This window comes from Orbilia oligospora, assembly GCF_000225545.1.
Source record: "Orbilia oligospora ATCC 24927 unplaced genomic scaffold scaffold00109, whole genome shotgun sequence".
NCBI classification, from domain to species: domain Eukaryota; kingdom Fungi; phylum Ascomycota; class Orbiliomycetes; order Orbiliales; family Orbiliaceae; genus Orbilia; species Orbilia oligospora.
The window spans coordinates 580,368-600,333 of NW_011645666.1; the positions used below are offsets into that span (position 1 = coordinate 580,368).

The 19,966-nt window shown below is 45.7% G+C and overlaps 10 protein-coding genes across 10 annotated transcripts; 3 read left to right on the top strand and 7 right to left on the bottom strand.

Annotated features, from left to right (window-relative positions):
- Window positions 1-167: 167 nt before the first annotated feature.
- AOL_s00109g174 (uncharacterized protein) lies at window positions 168-1,722 on the bottom strand (the record flags this gene model as incomplete). The annotated part of the gene is made up of 3 exons (XM_011126655.1): window positions 168-522; window positions 606-1,594; window positions 1,720-1,722. The coding sequence occupies 3 exons, from the start codon at window positions 1,720-1,722 to the stop codon at window positions 168-170; spliced, it is 1,347 nt and encodes a 448-aa protein (XP_011124957.1).
- Window positions 1,723-2,053: 331 nt separating this feature from the next.
- On the bottom strand, window positions 2,054-2,509 carry AOL_s00109g175 (uncharacterized protein; the record flags this gene model as incomplete). The annotated part of the gene is made up of 1 exon (XM_011126656.1): window positions 2,054-2,509. The coding sequence occupies one exon, from the start codon at window positions 2,507-2,509 to the stop codon at window positions 2,054-2,056; it is 456 nt and encodes a 151-aa protein (XP_011124958.1).
- A 285-nt stretch (window positions 2,510-2,794) lies between these two features.
- Window positions 2,795-4,691, top strand: AOL_s00109g176 (uncharacterized protein; the record flags this gene model as incomplete). The annotated part of the gene is made up of 2 exons (XM_011126657.1): window positions 2,795-2,808; window positions 2,873-4,691. The coding sequence occupies 2 exons, from the start codon at window positions 2,795-2,797 to the stop codon at window positions 4,689-4,691; spliced, it is 1,833 nt and encodes a 610-aa protein (XP_011124959.1).
- A 566-nt stretch (window positions 4,692-5,257) lies between these two features.
- Window positions 5,258-6,560, top strand: AOL_s00109g177 (uncharacterized protein; the record flags this gene model as incomplete). Its single annotated transcript, XM_011126658.1, has 4 exons — window positions 5,258-5,731; window positions 5,807-5,892; window positions 5,975-6,105; window positions 6,181-6,560. 4 exons carry the CDS (start codon window positions 5,258-5,260, stop codon window positions 6,558-6,560), a joined length of 1,071 nt encoding a protein of 356 aa, XP_011124960.1.
- A 780-nt stretch (window positions 6,561-7,340) lies between these two features.
- On the top strand, window positions 7,341-8,743 carry AOL_s00109g178 (uncharacterized protein; the record flags this gene model as incomplete). Its single annotated transcript, XM_011126659.1, has 3 exons — window positions 7,341-7,507; window positions 7,586-7,668; window positions 7,734-8,743. 3 exons carry the CDS (start codon window positions 7,341-7,343, stop codon window positions 8,741-8,743), a joined length of 1,260 nt encoding a protein of 419 aa, XP_011124961.1.
- Window positions 8,744-8,923: 180 nt separating this feature from the next.
- AOL_s00109g179 (uncharacterized protein) lies at window positions 8,924-9,406 on the bottom strand (the record flags this gene model as incomplete). The annotated part of the gene is made up of 3 exons (XM_011126660.1): window positions 8,924-9,059; window positions 9,142-9,275; window positions 9,353-9,406. The coding sequence occupies 3 exons, from the start codon at window positions 9,404-9,406 to the stop codon at window positions 8,924-8,926; spliced, it is 324 nt and encodes a 107-aa protein (XP_011124962.1).
- A 618-nt stretch (window positions 9,407-10,024) lies between these two features.
- On the bottom strand, window positions 10,025-11,159 carry AOL_s00109g180 (uncharacterized protein; the record flags this gene model as incomplete). The annotated part of the gene is made up of 5 exons (XM_011126661.1): window positions 10,025-10,272; window positions 10,330-10,596; window positions 10,659-10,776; window positions 10,832-10,917; window positions 11,096-11,159. The coding sequence occupies 5 exons, from the start codon at window positions 11,157-11,159 to the stop codon at window positions 10,025-10,027; spliced, it is 783 nt and encodes a 260-aa protein (XP_011124963.1).
- A 951-nt stretch (window positions 11,160-12,110) lies between these two features.
- Window positions 12,111-12,954, bottom strand: AOL_s00109g181 (uncharacterized protein; the record flags this gene model as incomplete). The annotated part of the gene is made up of 4 exons (XM_011126662.1): window positions 12,111-12,299; window positions 12,383-12,458; window positions 12,527-12,585; window positions 12,658-12,954. 4 exons carry the CDS (start codon window positions 12,952-12,954, stop codon window positions 12,111-12,113), a joined length of 621 nt encoding a protein of 206 aa, XP_011124964.1.
- A 605-nt stretch (window positions 12,955-13,559) lies between these two features.
- AOL_s00109g182 (uncharacterized protein) lies at window positions 13,560-16,851 on the bottom strand (the record flags this gene model as incomplete). Its single annotated transcript, XM_011126663.1, has 4 exons — window positions 13,560-16,008; window positions 16,063-16,172; window positions 16,238-16,531; window positions 16,597-16,851. 4 exons carry the CDS (start codon window positions 16,849-16,851, stop codon window positions 13,560-13,562), a joined length of 3,108 nt encoding a protein of 1,035 aa, XP_011124965.1.
- A 531-nt stretch (window positions 16,852-17,382) lies between these two features.
- On the bottom strand, window positions 17,383-18,564 carry AOL_s00109g183 (uncharacterized protein; the record flags this gene model as incomplete). Its single annotated transcript, XM_011126664.1, has 4 exons — window positions 17,383-17,834; window positions 17,898-17,979; window positions 18,073-18,212; window positions 18,318-18,564. The coding sequence occupies 4 exons, from the start codon at window positions 18,562-18,564 to the stop codon at window positions 17,383-17,385; spliced, it is 921 nt and encodes a 306-aa protein (XP_011124966.1).
- Between the last annotated feature and the right edge of the window lie 1,402 nt (window positions 18,565-19,966).

Below are 19,966 nucleotides of genomic sequence, written 5' to 3' on the forward strand. Positions count from 1 at the left end.
CTCTAGGAGGCCTCGAAGTTATTTTGCAACTTGCAGAGTATAGTACATGTGTTAGATAAATTGCCGCTCCAAACCGCTCGATAAGGTATATAAAAACTAGACCCCATAACTCCTCCCAAATGCATGAGCTCGAGAATAAAAACCAGTGATAGCGCAGTATTTGGAGTTCATTGGATGGTTTTTACAACCATCTTCTGGCGCTCGGGCGTTCTAGCCGACATCTGCTCTCCATTCTTGCGTCTGTTTTCGTCCTTCCTCTTAATACTCCCAAGCTGTACCTTCTTCGTCTCCGACATTTTCTTGATAGTCTTTGGAAGATGCCTATGCCTTGCTATCCGTCTGATCTCCGGCATATGTTGGTACCGCTTCTTCAATGCTTCGTCATACTCGAGTTTCACCCTTTCACGGGTGCTCCGGACGTGCGACCTCTCCGAGGCTTTGGCTCGCCATAAACGTATGTTTCCGTCGTCTGATCCCGATAGAACGTATCTCGCGTCAGGTGTAAACGCAACCGAGAATATACTAGGTACGAATGATAAAGTGTCAGCAACTCTTTGACATCTGGTCCTCCCGAAAAACAAAAAGGGTGCAACTGGTCAGCTTACCGCTGCATGCGCTTAGTGTGATAGATATCTCGGGAATGCCCGTGCTCCCGAACACTATATATTCTTAATGTACGGTCATAGCTTCCAGTGACCAACTCCTGCCCCGTAGGGCTATAGCATACGTCCATGACAGCTGCAACATGATCCTTCAACACGTTCAAAGCTCTCTCCAGCTTGCGCATGTCAAATATATAGGCATTGTGATCCTCATTTCCAATTGCTAGATTAAAAGGTTCGACAGGATTCCAGCTTATTGCATTTGTGCTCATGGTGGTGATGAGTTTGGTGACAGGTGTTGACATTCGAAGATCATAGAATACTAAGGATCGGTCGGCCCCTGCTGATGCTAAAATTGAGGTTTCGGTTGGGTTAAACCTGACAACATTTATACTGTCAGATCCCCAGTTGAGATTAGATGTTGGTTTGCTTCGCGAAATATCCCAAATTCCGATAGATGAGGAGGCTGTTGCAAAGACCTGGTCATAGCGGTGGTGGGTAATTGAGTTGAAAGAATTGGCCCCGAGGTAGGTCATCAAAGGTTTAATTTGATCCCCAGTAGATTTCCCCTCAAGTTTCGATGGGTGGTCCCACAATTTAATCTTTTGGTCACTTGCACAAGTCAAGAGCTTCCCATCATCGGAATAGCACATGTCCTTGACTACGCCATCATGTGCCTTAACAGAGTAGACTTCACTCCGATCCGTCATTTCCCATAGCTTCACCACACCATCCCCAGACCCGCTAGCAACCCGATTCAAAACCTTCGGATCGACAGCAAAGGTATAGACACCGTCGACATGACCATTTCCTAGCTGGCCAAGAAACGGTTGAGCAAAAAGGCGATCTAGTTTCGTTGCATTCAGCGCCCGGGTATACTCCCGTGCCTTTTCGAAGGGGTGGAGGGCTGGGTTAAGGTTTCTCGGGACGGGAGTAGAAGTGGTTCCTTGCGGAACATACGTAGAGGTAGATCGCGAAATAGCCTTGACCCTCTAGACATTACATTGGAATTGTTAGCACCTCAGACCTTAGATACTATCTTTTCCACAAAGACATGAAATAATCAAATTATTTGGGAGGTGAAGCTATTGCGACGGGAGAGGTCGGGGGTACTTACCATTTTCAGCAATTTGGGGTGGTGATGGTTGAGCTTCCGCGATATTGGGGATAGGTACTTGCATATGTCGAAAAGAAATCGGCGGAGTTTTTTTTTTTTCGCTTTCAACTTAATGGAGGGCCATGTCACGTGACAATCCGCTCCACAACCAGAAATTTGGTGTCATCCAAAGTCACGTGTTCTCGTGTCCTACATTCAATTCATTGATTCATTCCCCATAAATCTAAGTACTTAGGTAATTACCTGATATTTAGATACATTCAGAGCAGACCGAGTTCCCCCTCCCTTTCGCGTCCAGTGGAACAAGATGTTTCTTGACCACCAAACCCTGCCGCTACTCTCCTGCCCAGAGTTCCTCGCCATTGCTCCCTTCAAGAAATCGAAAGAATGTCAACCGGTTACCATCTCTATCCTTTATCGAAAACTGACGGAAGCCCCACTCCTGGTCTCGGATTTCTTCCACAATCTCGAACGTTTCGTCCTTGCTTTGGTTCCTCCTTGCCAAGAGCCCCGCATAAAGAGCCTCATGTTGCTCTGTTCCAAGGGCAAGCATAGCGCTTGAAGCACGAAACTCGGATTCTTCGCGGCAGAGGCTAAAGTAAATGTTTGAGGCGGCTTTGGGCCCTGCGAAAAGCGATGCAAAATGTGGCTCTTCGCTCCCAAGTGTGAACCCTAGCTCTTGGGTATATAGAAGCACGGTTGCATGAATATCTCGAGATTGAAAAAAGGGAATTATCTTCCACGCAGAGTCAACCATTGACTTGGGGTTGAATGGAGTAGCTGTCGCCATCTTCGTTATGTAAGTACTTGGGTAAGTAAGTAGGTATGTAGTGGGAGTACCACTCCGTGGGATAATTATGGTGTGATGCACGCACGATAGGTTGGGCTGCTTGTTCTAGCCTGAGTTGCCTGGGCACCGCAACCCCAAACAAACTATGTGCTTGCAAGATACTTTACTCAGGTACTGTCACCTTTCGATAGTTCTAGTCAGCTAACACCTCCTCGATGTCACCCCCTCCCACCATCAATCCGGGCCCTCCCAAGCACCGAATTAATATCTCATCTTCCAGCTAGCATGGGCATCAAAGGGTTCGTCTCCTCCCGTCCCAAAACTACCCAGTTTCGACATCAACTAATCACGAACTTTTTTTAGCCTGTACGAAGAACTTGGGGCTCCAGATAAAGTTCCTCTCGCGAAGTTGAGTATCGATCATTTTAAAAGGCACAAACGGCATATCCGAGTAGCGATAGATATTTCGATCTGGGCATTTCAGTCAAAGGCAGTTCAGGGCCGTAGTACAGGCTCAAATGCCCCTCTACGAGTCATATATTACCGCCTCTGCAGCCTGCTCTCCCTCAATATACATGCCGTTTTTGTATTCGATGGAAAGGATAGACCGGAGTTCAAACGGGGGAAATCCATATCTGGCGGTGAGGGCTACCTACTCGCATTTTCTAGGCGTTTAATCACCGCCTTTGGATTCCCTATCCACAACGCCCCAGGGGAAGCCGAAGCCGAATGTGCCTATCTTCAAAAACAGGGTATTGTTGATGCCGTTCTCTCCGAGGATGTCGATACCCTAATGTTTGGCTGTCGGCAGTCCTGGAGATCATGTGAAAAAGGCGATTCGAAAACCCTTGAGATCATGCAAGTGTACCAATCTCGGGTGATTAGGGATAAAACTGGCCTTACTCCAGCCGGGATGGTTTTGACAGCTTTGCTGAGTGGGGGTGACTATAATACCGCGGGAGTCGCAGGAATAGGAATGAAGCAAGCAGTCGCTGCCGCCAAGGCGGGCTTTGGAGACGAATTGCTTCAAGCATGCAAACTAGAAGCTTCAGACGGTGGCCATGCCCTACAGTTGTGGAGACAGAAACTAGAAACAAACCTTAGGACCAATCCAAACAAGATATTTTCCCGGAAACAGCCCAAGGCCAAAATCCCAGGAGATTTTCCTGACCCCAAAATCGTCAACTATTACATCAACCCCGTGATTTCGAAAACACCCCCGCAAATCAACTGGAACATTTGTCCAAACCTCGAGGCACTGCGAGAGATTACAAAAGCCAAATTTGAGTGGACCGGTAGTGGAAAGCTCATCAGAACTCTGTCCGAAAAGCTACTTTCATGGCAACTAGGGCACAATCAGCCCGGATCTGATTTACTGGTTCTTTCTATACATCAAAGAATATCCGGGCTGAAGGATGGCATGCCAAATAAACTGCGAGTTACTTTCACACCAATACTAGTAGTACCTTTACCATACAACCACGAAGAAGACAATGTGTACACGCGATCCGTACCAACAGTAGACGCAGAAGAACTTTTGGACGACCCAAATGGCTACACCGACTCTGACAAAGAAGATATCAGAGTTAATGGTGTAGCTGCAACTGAGTCGACCACAGGGAAGCCGGATCGATCCAGGATAGAGTATGATCCGAGGAGCAACCAGCGAATGTGGATTTATGAACAATTTGTCGCCCAAGGTGCCAACAGTCATATACAATTATGGGACGATAGCGAAGCAAGGAAGAAGGCTGCTAAATTAAAACAAGCGGAGGACAAGCTTCAGAAGTCTAGTGCTCGGAAAGCAAAAAAAAAGACGACCACGACTTCGAACCAACCAACAATACAGTCGTTCTTCCACCAGAAGAAAACCACCGTTAAAGTAACAAAGCACTCGGCTGCTAAGCTCCCGGCCTTGGGCCTGGGACCTAACAATCAAAAGGAGAATTCACGAATAGTCATAGATTTAGATTTGGTTGATAAGAATGAGGGGGAGGGCCATCCTGATCCAAATGACTCGCAGTCGAAGGAGAACCATCGAGGAAACAACGGTCGAATGAAACTTGAGAGAATAATCACTAGACCAAGCTTGCCAGGCGCGTGGAAGCTGACTGACAACGATGAAAATGCACTTTGCGATGTTAGCATATACGATCTGACTAATGATGACCCCCTATCTTGAGTTATGAGTTCTCCATTTCGTTTTGAAAACAATGTCGGTATTTAAGTTGGCCTTGGTTAGCTTGGGAGTTCGACACCTTGTGTGCGTCTAGTTTCTTGTTTTAGTATTTTCTAACATTAACAGGCGTTGTTCGGATGTATTTAAGTGTAATTTAGTAGCGCTTGCGCTGCCACCAGCCACCTTAACAGGACAGGTACATAAGAAAAAGTTACAGATACCTTCTACCTTTATGTAAGTACAGTCTGTTGTCTTCCACGGAAGAGCAATTTACCGGAATTTGAGGCCAGATCAGAGTCGCCGGGTCCGATGTATGAATTCGAAACCCGAATTGTTAAATGTCGGACGTCGGGGCCTCCCATGCTTCAGAAATGAAACCATCAAGTATGGGGCACCCAAGATGTTAGGAACCACAAGCGACCCAATTGCGATCCCCATCCAGGCGCAGCGCCGCCCACTATCAACCCCTCAAAATATAAATACTAGCCATTAACTCCCTTCCTACTTCCTTACGGAGCTGGAGTAGATTGCGATCCCATATCCGAATTCTAAAAGACATATCGCGCAAAATGGAGGCCCCGCCGACACCGTCCGGTTTTCGGACTGACAAGCCACTCCTTTCTCTTCTCAACATCGACCTCCTTGCCCAAGTTGCAGGTATCACATTCTTCCACCCGCTTGGTGCCTGGATGCTGCCACTCTCCTTACGGACCTTAACTTTTCAATGGCACCATCCCCCCATGTGGGGTTCAATGCTCTATGCAACCATTGTTACAGTAGCATGGCTTTTACAGTCGCTCAACCACAGACTAGCATATGGTAAAAATAGAGAATTCGACAAAAGCGAGGAGGTTCTTGTTATCACGGGAGGGTCTAGCGGGCTGGGACTCTTACTAGCACAAGTTTATGGCATGAGAGGCATGTCTGTGGCTATTCTGGATGTTAATGAGCCCGAAGTCGAAGTTCGAAACGTTGAATTTTACAAATGCGATGTTGGAAACTATCAAGACGTCCAGGCCGTCTCTAAGCAGATTATTGAAGACGTAGGTCGATTGCCCACCGCATACCCCAATGATCGGATTTCGTAATGTTATTCTGACGAAATACTTTATTTTCAGCTGGGCCCACCAAGTGTACTGGTGAATAATGCGGCGGTTGTTCATGGGAAAACAATATTGGATTTATCTGAAGACGAAATTCAGAGGTAAGTTCGATGCGATGACATATAACCAGATTGGTGTATTCTCGGCCAAGTTTCGGCTCGCTGACGACTAATGTCCATAAAGCACCTTCGGCAGTAATGTTTTGTCCAATTTCTGGACCATCAAAGAATTTTTGCCAGGGATGATCGAGGCTAAAAGGGGTACAATCGTTACGATCTCGAGTGTGTTATCACATATTGGCCCCAAACGCTGTAGTATGTGTGGCCCGAGAATTATAACCAAGAGATGTCTATGATGGCTAGAACTGACTGTGTAATCACAACTTTTAGGCGACTATTCTGCTTCAAAAGCTGCTGTGAGGCTACTCCACGAATCTCTTACCGCAGAAGTAGCACAATATGACAACATCAAGACTTTACTCGTCAGTCCCGGACAGATTTCCACTCCGCTGTTCGATGGTGTCGATACTCCATCCACCTTCTTCGCCCCAGTCCTAGAACCGGTAGACGTGGCAAAGGAAATAATGTCTGCAATCGATTCAGGTGCAGGCGGAAATCTCGATCTCCCTCTATACTCAAAGTGGATTGTGGTAATGCACACTCTCCCTGTCAGCATCCAAAGACTCTTAAGGTGGGTCAGTGGGTGTGACGATGCCATGAAGAACTTCCGGGGCAGAAATGCCACCGACAACATGAATGGTAAGAATTGAGGGGTCGAACGAGCCGGTACCTAGGTGTTTTTAGCTATTTATATTGACTTTGAAAACATTTTGTTTTCATGTATAGCGCATGCATGCTCTTTCGATCTTTTGTATTTTTATCCAAATCAAACTACCTAGGGGTGGATCATCGTGTGACTTCTGTCCGAAGCTAAGATGTAATATACCTATTAGGAGGTATATACATAAAGTGCTTACTTAGTACGTACGTATACGTAGATATTCTAAACGTACGCGTATATGGTACGTCGATATCTCCGTATCCTGAATTCGAAAGATTCATATATACATACATACTTGATACTTCATACTTCATACGTATACTAATAACCTCCTTGGGACACACTCATCTAAGCTACTTAAGTAAGTACTAGGCAAGCATTCATATTAATATTGCATTGCATTGCGTGTTGGCTATCCCCTGTTCACGTTGTTGATGTGAGTACCTATACTTAAGCTGTATCAGCTCAGCACCACCTCGACCCACCACAACCAACAGACCCTGTCACTTGACCTTCATCAACCACCCTCCTCGATCTCCCTTTATCCCACCACATGCCCCCGATACCAACCGTTTTAACTTACGCATCATAAATTCCCCGCTATATTCGAGAACACTCAACGCTCAAGACCGGAACACGTCCCCACGACCCGTGATTCTTCAACCTACCCCATCTGAGAATCACATCCTCTCCATACATTGCGTACATACATACATACATACATACATACATACATACCTACATACATACCTACATACATACGATCACGATGTCATCGCGTTACGAGGAGGCTAAAAATGCTTCCAAAACAGACCCCGACAGAGCAACAGTCTTGTATAAACAGATACTATCGGAGAACCCGGGGATGAATGAAGCTGCGTTGAAGGAATATGAGCTTGCTTTGATGGATCTTGGTGGTATCTATCGAGATAGAAGGTAAATATTCTTTGACAGCCATTCAAATACTGCGATTTTAATAGGACATTTCTAATTGCTGGTTGATCTCATCAATAGGCAGACGCAAGAACTTGCCGAACTAATTACCACGAGTCGATCCGTGATGACATCCTTTGCAAAGGCAAAGACCGCGAAAATCGGTATGGACCAACCCCCACAAAGAGCCACTAACTGTGTCATAACTGACATAAGCCCGCGTGTAAAGTCCGTCAGTTAGTTGACCTCTTCACCACCATCCCTGATACGGTTGACCTTCAGATCAGTGTCACAAAGTCATGTGTGCAATGGGCTATATCCGAACGCAGGTCATTCCTCCGACAGAACCTTGAAACCCGACTTGTTGCTCTTTATCTCCAAAAGCAATCGTATCATGAAGCTCTCACCTTAATCAACTCGCTCCTCAAAGAGCTCAAGAGATTGGATGATAAGATGGTTCTAGTGGAAGTCCAACTGCTGGAGTCTCGGGTCTATCATGCCCTCCGAAACATCCCAAAAGCTAGAGCATCATTAACCTCAGCTAGGACATCAGCGAACTCCGTATACTGCCCACCATTGATGCAGGCGAACTTGGATATGCAATCCGGTATTCTCCATTCCGAGGAGAAGGATTTCAAAACCGCATTTTCATACTTTATTGAAGCTCTTGAGGGATATGCATCGCAGGATGATACAGATAAGGCAGTGGCAGCATTAAAATATATGTTGCTGTGCAAGATCATGCTTAACTTGGCGGATGATGTCCATTCCATCATCACAGGGAAAGTCGCGCAACGCTACGCAGGAAAGGATGTGGATGCCATGAAAGCCGTCGCAAAGGCCCACTCAAACAGATCTCTCGCTGAATTCCAGCAATCCTTGATGGAATTTCAAGACCAACTCATCGCCGACAGCTTTATCAAATCCCATCTCCAGGCCCTCTACAACACGTTGCTTGAGCAGAACCTATGCCGGGTTATCGAGCCGTTCTCAAGGGTTGAAATAGCCCACATTGCCAAGCTAGTCGGGGATATGAGCCCCGCCAAGGTCGAAGATAAGCTCTCACAAATGATACTAGATAAGGTTATCAATGGGGTTATTGACCGTGGAAGCCAGTGCCTTATCATCTACGAGGAGACACAGAAGGATAAAGGGTTTGAGGCTGCCATTGAGACGATCAAGAAGCTAAGCACCGTTGTGGACGTGCTGTATACAAATCAAGCCTCTCAGTTGGACTAGTGGGAGGGGGGCTAGTATTCGGATGTATAGAAACAGCGAGATCAACGTAATAGAGCAATATGATCAGATATCCTCCTCATTTGTGCATAAGCCATCTTTCTCAAGTGTAACCTGGGGAGGGAATCGATAAGTGACCCTTGCCCCCTCGTGAACGGAAACGAGGTCAACGGTGGCATTCTGTCAAATCTCTTTTGGGGATTGCATGGATATCAACATATCATCCATGATTCTATTCGCAGTATCCGCCACCATGATGTCTTGCCTAAACTTTGGCTGGCGAAGAAGGTCCAGCGCGTTCAGCGTAAAGGAAGGGTAACTACTTAACATTGTTAGCGTCAGGATTCAAAATCAGGCTTTCTGTCAGACAGCTGCCGGCACTTAAAGAACAAAACACCCACCTTAAAAATTTAACATATTCCGGTTGCCTCCAATAATCTAAATACTCCAGGTACTGTAGAAACGCATCGTCTTGTAGATACTTTCCCTGTGCAAGATAGTTTAGATAGAACGGATTTGCAAGGCATTGGACGAACTGTCACGAGAATTCTGACTTAGTTTAGTGATCAGACAAGAACGCGCACACGGGTTAAAAGCTGGTTCAAAACCTACTTCAAGTTCGATTTCAAACCGGGCTTTATCATCCGGATTAGTTAGAGCAGCCATCCTAATAATCCCGCTGGCTAGTCGCGTGCTTTGGAATACTTTGGTGGGTTTCACGGGGGAATATCGACAGGTGTCAAGCGGATAAGAGCTACGGAGAGGACTGGGAGCTATTTTGGTCCCAGGACGCAACACAGACGGGCTAGCACAGAATCTAGGTTTATTTACTCTACCTATACCTAAGCAAGCCCCTATTATGCAGTACGTTTATTTCACACATCAATATAATAATATATAGACTTCCATATAGAAGATATGATATGCATTAAATCCATTCACGAGAACATGTTGTGAACAAGCAGAGCCATTTGATTCGATTCAAAGAAGAAGAGAGGGAAAGAGAGGGGAAGGTAAGAGAGCTGGGGGAAAGCTAGGAGAGGAGAGGAAAATAAGGAAAGGAAAGGAAAAGACAAGACAAGACAAGGCAAGGCAAGGCAAGACAAGAAGAAAGAAGAAGGAGAAGATAATGAATGAACCAAGTTACTATGAGCGGAACCAAGCTTGGATGCATCGGCACCTTCAAATTATGCCGAACAATAGCCACAAGGTGCTAGATTCCAAAAGGACAACCAATCTTCCCAGTTATACCAAGACCACCGTTACCCAAAACTAGCCTCGTTTCTATTCGGTTTTGGTTGTATCGCTCTTAGTAATTTTTTGACGATCCTGGTAGACACTGACGAGTTTCCCAGTGATATCACTGGCATAGGCCTTTGCTTTGGCAGAGTAGTCAGCTGTGTGCTTCTCAGCCAGCCCTCGAGCGTTCTGAAGCTGGTCGTTAGCAGCGGCGGATGCCTGGCGAATGTGGCTATCAATAAGCTCTTGGTTTTGGAGATACAGCAGGGGAACTGTAAACAGAAGGACATCGGCTATTGGATCTTAGGTTAGTATGTGACCTTTGCTCTTCATGCAGTAAAAACGCATACCGAGGATCAATAAGCTCCAGATTGGCATAAATTTGACCAGGAAATATCCGATCAATGAAAAAACAAATGACGCAATGGTGACTGTCAGGTTTTCGACAAAGATGACTCGTTGGAATTCTAAAACAATGAAGTTTAAAAATTCATGGATCTCGGCGAAAACCATTTCAAGGTTTTCACGAGGGATCGTATAGTATTTTGCTGGGCGAACCTGGGTCATAAAACCGGTCCCTGTCGTTGGTCTTCCAAGATATTCGATCGCAGCCGTAGCTACGTATAGAGATTAGTATACAGGCGCGCCAGGACTTGTAGAATACCTCCCATGGACTTACCGGCAAATGTAATATATGCAGCCTTGAATGCATATCGTAGAATGTTCACATAGTGCCCAAGCAGGAAAAAAGCTAGGGACGACGCAAAAAGCAGGCCAGTAGTTCGAGGATATTTCCACTACGGAATATTTTATTAGCTCTTTTTCTAGGAACGTAAGCCGAGTTAGACGTACAGTGAAAGTGTCGTAGAAAAAACTATGGAAATGTGTAACCGTAGGATCTTTGGATGGTGTGAAGGGATTTGTCTCGTTCGCTTGGTCTATGCCATGGAGTGAATTAGTTTGTTAGTATTGAGGAGGAGTAGTAGAGTTCCGGCGAAGGCTGGCTTCAAGCTCGAGTAAACTGTATATGGAGAAACCGATGTGAGCTGAGTGTTATAGAAACCAAAATAAGATTGTTAAAGCAGAAGAATCTAAATGAATATTTTCATACCTTACTAGGACTGACGTCAGTGGCGATGGGCTCTACCGTAGGATAAGGATTCGCAGATTCGTCAGACATGATGGCGATGATTCAAGTCGAGTTGTCTTGGGTTTTGATGGAAGACGACGATACGATACGATACGATACGATACGATACGATACGATACGATACGATACAATAGACGAAGTTGTGTCGAGAGATGAATTTTCTGTGGGATGTTGAACTTGGGAAGCAGAAAACAACAGATATGCTGGTAAAGTATGCAGCCACGGGTCACATCATTCGATTCATCATAATATACCACCACCTCCCGACCTAACTCTTACACGGCAAGCTTAAGTATTTATCGAGACTAGGGTAAAACTAAGAAAGTAGGTAACTATGCAGTGCAGTGCCCAAATCGGAAGTCTCGAATAGATTCTCTATTCCAAAACTACTTCGACTTGTACATGTTACTTTTCAGGTGGACAGCGGGCTTGTGACTTTCTGGCACAACCCCTCCACACACATACATGTACACAGGGTCAGCAGCACCACATGCCAAATCTCACGACACCGATCATTGCGATGGTTGTGGACGGTATATAGTTCCGGTTTTCTACAATAAAAGGGACTAAACTACAATGTATACTCCTGAAACCAATCAGAAACATACAATCTACTACCGTGAAGAGTTCCCGCAAGTCAGATCAAACTACAATGCAATCTCGAGAGGTAGTTACAGGATCGCTTCCGATTTTCGTTATCATCTAACTAACCCTTAAGCGACAGAAAAAACATTTTTTTTAAAACAAAAAAAAAAAAAAAAAGCAAAATCCACAAACGTCACAGTTGCACAGGCCAGAGACTTGGCGATGTGGGGTATTTCCGGCCGTGCCCTGCCAGGATGCATGCACAGAGCGCCTCTAGGTCTAGGTATGTATGTACGTATACTTATTTTGCATACCTGGAAGTATATACTTCAGTACTAGGTAGTAAGTACTCAAGTAAGTATCTGCTAACCGCTAAGAAACATAAGCAATCTTCAATTATGTGACAAGCTCTTTGCTTCTCCTCCATAGTTCGATGTCCTTTAGAGTGATCTCACGGAGCGTATTGACACTCGCAACGTTTCCGGTTACTGCACCCTTCGCAACTTCGAGTGTGCGAGTAATACTAGCAGCATGGGCAATGGCGTATGTTGCCGTTAGTGCCCTGACTTTGATAACGCCCAGTCTCTATCACATCACGAATGAAATAATTTCGGCTGGTTAGTTCAAGCCACTCCATTCTAAATGTCATTGGCATTCTACATGCTTACAGGATCTTTGACCGAACCATCGTGGACGCCGTCGCCCAAATCCCCAACCCAAGCTTTCAAAGTCGAGGAATAGTGTCTAAGTAGGTTCGTTTTTTAAGTCAATAAACGTATATGTCAAATAGTCACCTTCTGGTATGAGCTCACTTTTTAACCTCCTCGGTGTCCTGAATAACTTGGGCAATACCGCTAATTGATGCCCAATCCTGACCCGTAAAGTCAGCTGCTCGGCCGCTATAGGATGACCAGAGATGCCCAATAGAAGAAATGATACTCACAGAGTCCCTCAGAAATGAGATGTTAACGTGTGGGTCATTGTTCAGCTCGTCTGATTTCCCCGTTGCTGTGTTCGTATGGAAAACAAGGTCGATGCCGTTCTCGGTACCAACTATGGCCATGCATCTGCTCACTAGCATTCCGCTGGCAGCGTCTCTAGTAGTCATCATACCGAGTTTGCATTTGGTTATAAATTCAATGAGACCATTTACTTTCCCCTCGACCGATGTTTCTGTGTCGAGATTCTTTTCCTTGTAGGGGTCGGTTGGTTTGTCGTTGCTGGGTCCCGAAAGAGACATCACGGAATGATAATGATGTTTAATCCTTTATTTGAAAGAATCTATTAGCCAGTGCCGACTTGAAACTTCTTATCGGAGCAGTGTATGCCTGTAAAATATGGGAACCAGTGTTTTTGTAGTTGTTTGAATAGTAGGCCGTAGGGAACAAAGGTCAAGTATATTCTTGCTTGAGCAGATATCTACCAATTCCTCTCAAAGGCCTAATAAGATACCATTTATATTCCTTCATACCCATCCACCTAGAAATGTGCTTGGCTTTTTAGAAATATATACCATATGTACTAGGTGTATTTATTGGATTTTACGTCAGTCTGATATAGTATATCTGCCGACTTAAGTAATTTTCTTATTATCTGTTAACGCCTTTCTAGTTTTGTCGCTTTGTGATGTAAGGGGTAAGTGACGTCAACTCCGTATGACATCCATCAATTAGTGTACACCGTAGACGCCGAGTTAAAATAAAAATCAATGAACTACAATAACAATATAAACCAATGAGGGTTTTCAATGCATCACGTCCTGGGTCAAAACTCTCAGCTTGCCGGACCGTTTTAATACAAGGCTAGTGAAAACTAAGCTCTAAGGATAGTTAAAACCGAGCCAAGCTATTCCGTCTCAATGGCCTCAATGGCCGCAATGGCACGCTCAGCTTCATCTTCGAATAATCTCACAAGAAGCTCGCCTTTTTGTACAAGCTGCTTCTCCGCCCGTTTCGACACATCCATAATCCATTCGGCAACGGTCATGTCACGTTCAGACACAGGCAAACCTCTTGCGTGTAGCTGCATTTCCTGATTTTCTTTTAATCCATCGATATAGAGTTCAACATCTGTTGATTCCCATGGCTTCTGTGACTGAACTGGAGCAAATGAGATGTCTTCCGCTCGGGTTCGGGGAGTCATTAATGCCAATGCTCCGTTACGTGATTTCGATAGAACAGAAAGCGGTGTGCGCGATTGCTTGGGGGACATTATGACTGACTGTTCCCGAACATTCTCAACCGCAGAGGCATCTTGTTTCGTTGGCAATGGTTCTTCGGTTTTCTCTATAAAGCTCACGCCTTTAATGGACCCCTGGAAGCTAGTTGCTACCGTCATCTGAGAAGTAGGCATCGAGAATTGGGTGTTCTGGATACTATCCAAAGACTCATTATCGCTCGATATACTAGGTGAAGATGGGGTTTTATCGGTCTTGGATTTTGGTGCAACATCCGCATGAGACGTTTTCTTAGGGGATGGCTCATGCGGACGCGCATAGCCATTCAGGATAACATCGATGGTATTATCTTCAGAGGTTGATCCTGGAATTATTGTTGACTTTGCTTCTCCTATGCCGCCGATAGCTTGATTACCTCCATAGTCGTCCATAATCGTCCCCTGTTCTTCCACAGTAGAGTCTTCGTGACTAGATGGCACTTCGGCTTGCGCTGCACTCTCCTCGAGGGCTGTGCTGGGAGTGGAATTATGGGGAGGCTGCACGCCCAGTAGTAACACAGGGTTGTCGGGTTCCTGGGTTTCTGGCGCATTGTCTTTCTTTTTGAGGTTTACTCGGGGCTTCGCTGCCTTAATTGTCTTTACCATTTTCCTCTTCTTACTAGTCCGCCTGTCTTGACCGTCATCCATCACTACATCAGATTTTCGTTTCATGTCCTTATCCTTAGTGGGAGAGATCGATGCGGAACGAGTCTGGGCAATTTGGGCAGACGCTGTTTTCTGGGGACCCTGGCTGCTTTCTTGAGGTGGGTTTTCGGATTCCTTGGCAGCAGAAGGTATCTCGACAGCAGCCTCAGCCGATAGCGAACCCACGGTTAGAGCTGTTCCCGAAATCTTCGGCATAGGCCCTAGCTCTAAATTTGGGGGTGCAACTTCACCCTGCTCGGAGATTGGAGGTTGGACTTGATAGTCCGAGAGGGCCTCATGGCCCCCCGCTTCACCTGATGAGGTAGCGTCACCAGGCACGTCGTGGGGACTCGGAAAGATTTCTGGTGCGTGTTCGATACCATTGAGTTCTTCTAAACTAGTGACATCTTCGGACACCGATTGGGTATCCGTAGAGTCCGAGGTTTGAGGCTTGGTCCGTGTTAGCCTTTTGCGCCGCGGTTTTGGTTGTGTATGTAGTTGACCCTTGGGAAGGCCACTTGAGACAGCGCTAGGAGGGCTTCGAGGTATTGGCTTTGTCTTCGTCAATCTGTGGGTGGTATTTTTGTTTGACTCTTGAGTGATACCGGACTCCATAGGCTCATTAGAATCGCCTAGGTCCTCAACATTAGGAGCAGGAACTAAGGAATCCGCTTCTTTCATATTGTCACCATCTGCCACCCCGAATCCCTCCGTGATCTTGCGCTCTAGCTCCCTATCGACCTCTTCGTCGCTCGGGCGATGAACATTTAGAGGCGTTTTTGACGTGACCTTTTTCGCTGCTCTTCCTATTTTAGCCCCTGTAGCTGATGGTTGGGTGGCTCTCTTCTTTTCTCTCGGCTTTAGTTTCATCGAGGTATTGTGGCAACTAGCGGACTCTGCATCGCTATCATCCACGCCGGCGGCGCAGTCTGGGACGCGAGCAGTAGGGTTTGAGGCCGAGGGCTGGTTCGCCATACTGGCCCTTGTAACTCGACGCTTAGTCAAGCGGGGGTTCTGGATTTCTTTACCCTCGGCAAGAAGCCGCTGCCTGTCCACGACCTTGGTTACTTTATCTTCCTCGTTCGAAAATAGCAGCTTCTTGCCACCTTCCTCCATCGCTGCACTCCCTCTTTTTTTCCCACGCGCTAGCTTGCTTGATTCCTTTATGTCGTCTTCATCCCCAACTTTAGAGCCTATATCATGCTGATTATCGTGGTCTAACTTATTCTTAGGGGTTGTCTTTTTTCGTTGATTTGTGGGGGTCTTCCGGGCACGGGAAACCCTTCTCCTCGGTCCGGACTTCTCTTCCTTAACTTCTCCAGCGTCAGTTGGCTCAACAAGGTTGCTTTCTTTCTTCTCCTCAGCGGTGGAAACCGAATTGTTTGTATGCTGTAAAAATAAACAGGTTCCTGACCCCAATGAATTATGTGCTTCTCTTTTAACACAGTTAGTGCTTAAGAACTAGCTGGCGAATATCAGATGCACTCACCTTGGATCGTCGTCCTTTTCCCACGCATCAATGGACAGTGAGCAATAAGGACAGAAAACCGTGTCATCGCCCTCGCACCGGGGCCTGAATATGAAACCCGCCATTACAACCTTCGATGAGGCAGGTTAGCCAGCCCACATAAAATTCTAAGTTTTTCGTCTTTCAAGCTATCTACCTTTTCCACAGTTGGGATCCACCCTTTTTTATCATCGTGGGGCCACCACTGATCAAATGTCATCCGCCGTGCTCGACACATTTCCTCTCCAAGAGGCTCAGCAATTATCTTCCCATCCGCGACCAAATCCCGGCACATTGTGAGCGCCCATCCACATGTAGTACCATGCCGGCCATGTTGCTCAGCCGGATCATCTTCTGTTTCCCAGAATGACATGTTTTTCTGGCACAAAAAGCATGCAGAATTATCTTCTTCGCCTTGCGTCGGCTTAAAATAAAAACCAGCCCGAGCCATCTGTCATCCCCGTTGGAACTGTTAGTGTGTTATGACGAGTGAGTTCCCGGGAACCATAATCTTACCAGCTCTGGGGCAGGGTGGCCTGCCGGCCAACTCCATTTTGTAGATTTTGACCCCTTCTTTGAATTGGACTGCCGTTTACGCGTGGGCGGTGAAGTGAACGATCTAAGTCGCTGTTCCTCTGTGAAGTATTGTTTCACGCCGATGAAGTTTACCGTGGGGGGCAAGTTCTCATCCGGATCTGGGCTGACGGGTTCTGCTGTGACAGGCGTCTTCCGGACATTATTTTGCTGCCGTGTCGAGAGCCTACGACTCATGTTGAATATAAAACAGTGGCTTCTATTTGGGAGGGGTGGAACGAGCTAGGTGTTCGTAGACCGAAGCTGGAAATGTAGTCAACTGCTCTTTATTAGAATATGATTCGAGGGTTGGCGAGGACTTGTGTTTGTTAGGGGCACCTACAAACAACGCAAGCGCGCGTTGTTGTTGTTTTTGTTGTCATCGCTTTGGTGTTTTGGTGTTTTGGTGTGAACACAACTGTTTTCGGAATAGTGCACATCCTCGATTGTCAAATACCACGCCTACAACGCATAATATCGATATATATCGATTATTGCCAGAATATTGTATATTATAGCGATCCCACCCGAAAGGAAGGGCAATATTGTCTCCACCCCCAAGTTTTTTGTTTTCGTGAAACGGTTTACTACAGAGCCACCTAGTACTACTTTTTCCATTGCTGATTAGACATCTTTAAGGCTTTATGTTAATAGCCATTGGCCATCATGTGTATACGTATATAGTATACACACAGATCTGGCTGCAGAGCACTCTTCTACTCGAGAGCTTTAAAATACATGTACAGGCCACTCCGAATCTCCGTATCTCAGCTCCATTAGGATTTTTGCAGCCTGGACTTCTGCCTCTTGTTGCTCCAGCGGTGATTCGGGGTACGAAAGCCGGGGAGGCATCCATAACCCTTTACAGGTTGTAAGGTATTGTTTCCATGCATCTTCAATGGGTGGCAACTTTTCCTGTCTATCAGCCCTCACTACTCCCTCTTCAATATATATTTGCCACTCTACGACTGCTTGTTTTGCTTTGACTGCCTCGACAACCGAGCTTTCAATTTGAAGTGTCTCTTCGCTCCCGTATCCTTTCCCATCCGATAAAATCTTGCTACGCTCCTGTTCACATAGTGCTGGGAAGTCATTTCCAAAAATCGGAGAAAGGGCCTCGCGGATAGTATAACAAAATCGAGAGCATATGGCCTTTGCCGCAAGGTATGGTATCCAAAATCCTATAGTAAATATTGAGGTGCGTTACTAATATACTCCTTTCGTTTGTCCCGGGACCTGCTTACCCTGCGCTTCGATGTTGCCGCCGGTTATGCTAGCGTAGCAGTCATTGAGACCATTCCTAGTTACGCAGCGGCGGGGTGTGTTCTAGTGATACACCAAGAACCAATTTTGTGAGCTGCCTCGCACTGTTTCAACTAACAGTAGGGGAAAACGTCTAATTTTGTTCCTTTTGCGTACCTTTTTTCTCAGAGCGTCAAACTCCGATGACTTGAACATAGGACTGATCCGAACATGACCTGTTTCATAGTCCCATAGTACTGAATGGACTATCTCTCGTCCAGAATCATGGTCTTGGGTTACGAAAGTATATTTGTGAGCTTGGAATACGAACGTATCTGTTAGCCAGTTTAAACGTTTCCAATATCGGTAGTGTTTATCATCGGTTATAAATTAACGTGTAAATTCTGAAACTCGATACATACCACGCAAGTCTGTTCTTTTTAATATGTATTTCAGATCTCGATGGAAAGTCCGGTAAAAGCGTCCATCCTTGCAATCAGTGTCGTGTGTATCGGGGCTGGGCGATGGAAGCTGGATTCTGAATGCCTGGTGGGACTTTCGTAGATCCTGGGTCTGGGGAAAGTAGTATGGGTAATTGACCTGATTCTCTTCGTAATTGAACCCATCCTTTCGCTCGTTTGCCGCCATGCAGATATGTGTCGTTGCCATCACTGTGGTACTAGTTATAGTAGCGTAGTAATACAATGGCAACAAATTGAAACCACCGTGACGCCCTAGATTGATTGATTGTTTGCTTAAGGGCGGATGGCATCTAGAGCTTCAGAGCTCACCGACTGAACGCTATGCTCTCTAAATCCACAATCCAACATCTTCATTTGCTCACGCGAGATATCATTCATCTACTAGCACTCATAGCAACATCATGTACTAAAGCTCCTTTGTTACATTTGATGGCTATTGGTGCATGTACGTACTCTCGTACATTTTACTAGACCATCATCTAAAAACAGGGTTTGTAGCATATATAATGTAAGGTATATTTCAAAATACTTAACTACCACGGAACCAATCGTGATATCTGCTACCGGGTAGATTTATGGTGCATGTTAAGCTTGCAACCCCTCAAGCATCCGTTTTAACGGGTTCTTTCGAACCACAAGATTCTAGGAGCGGTAGTTATAAGCCTATGGAACAATTCTAATTATTTACTTGGATGGATCTTAATGGCACGGAGTGAAGTTATGATACATTGACATGTGTTATCTGTAGTTGGTAAAAACACTCTAAATATACAGGTGGTGCAGAATTGACAGTCAATTCGTAGCAGAGCTCCAGGAAACATGCAGAGTGGACTTGCCCCAATTGACCAACGTGAGGGGGTGCTGGTGGCCACGGCTAGCTTGGGTTTCTGAAGGGAACTGGGGTTGCAAATCGGGGTTGAAGCGACATGATGGGTATATTGTATGTACATTGTGACTGTCAATGAGAGACTGACTACATGATGTCCTACGATACTCTCGGTACTAGAAAAACTGTAATCTTGTCATCGTACAATTCTATGGCAGAGCAAAGCAATTTATATTGCGATATTTGGAGCGCCCAGCACGGCTAAGATAAGTAGGGAATGAGAACTTGCAAAGTGCCGGGCTTTCCCCCCCCCCGTCTTTTTTTTTCTAGCGAAATTTTGGAGGTATACGTACGATATAAGGGGCCTTATTATCTAACAAAGCACAAGCATGCGAATTATATGGTTTGCCTCATCTTCTGCGCGTTCCCGTGCAAGCAGTATGTAGAAAGAGGAACACCTGGCTACGTATGACACACCACGCTAAACAGGCAATGCCAAACTTTGTGTACTATACGGAAGGACACCCTTGGGAGCTGTTTTGCTTTGAGTGGGATCACCTCCAAATCTCCTGACAGATAACATCAAGCTAGAACGTCCACCAGGCTGGGGAAAATTCTGTTACTATGAGGCTAGATATAGATGACTACAAGGGAAGCCAAGCGAAAAGCCTTGGACCGACCAAAATAGGTACAAGAAGACCGACGAAAACATGTAAGTACAAGGGAAAATTAATTTGCAATGGAGCCCAAACAAACATCTAAG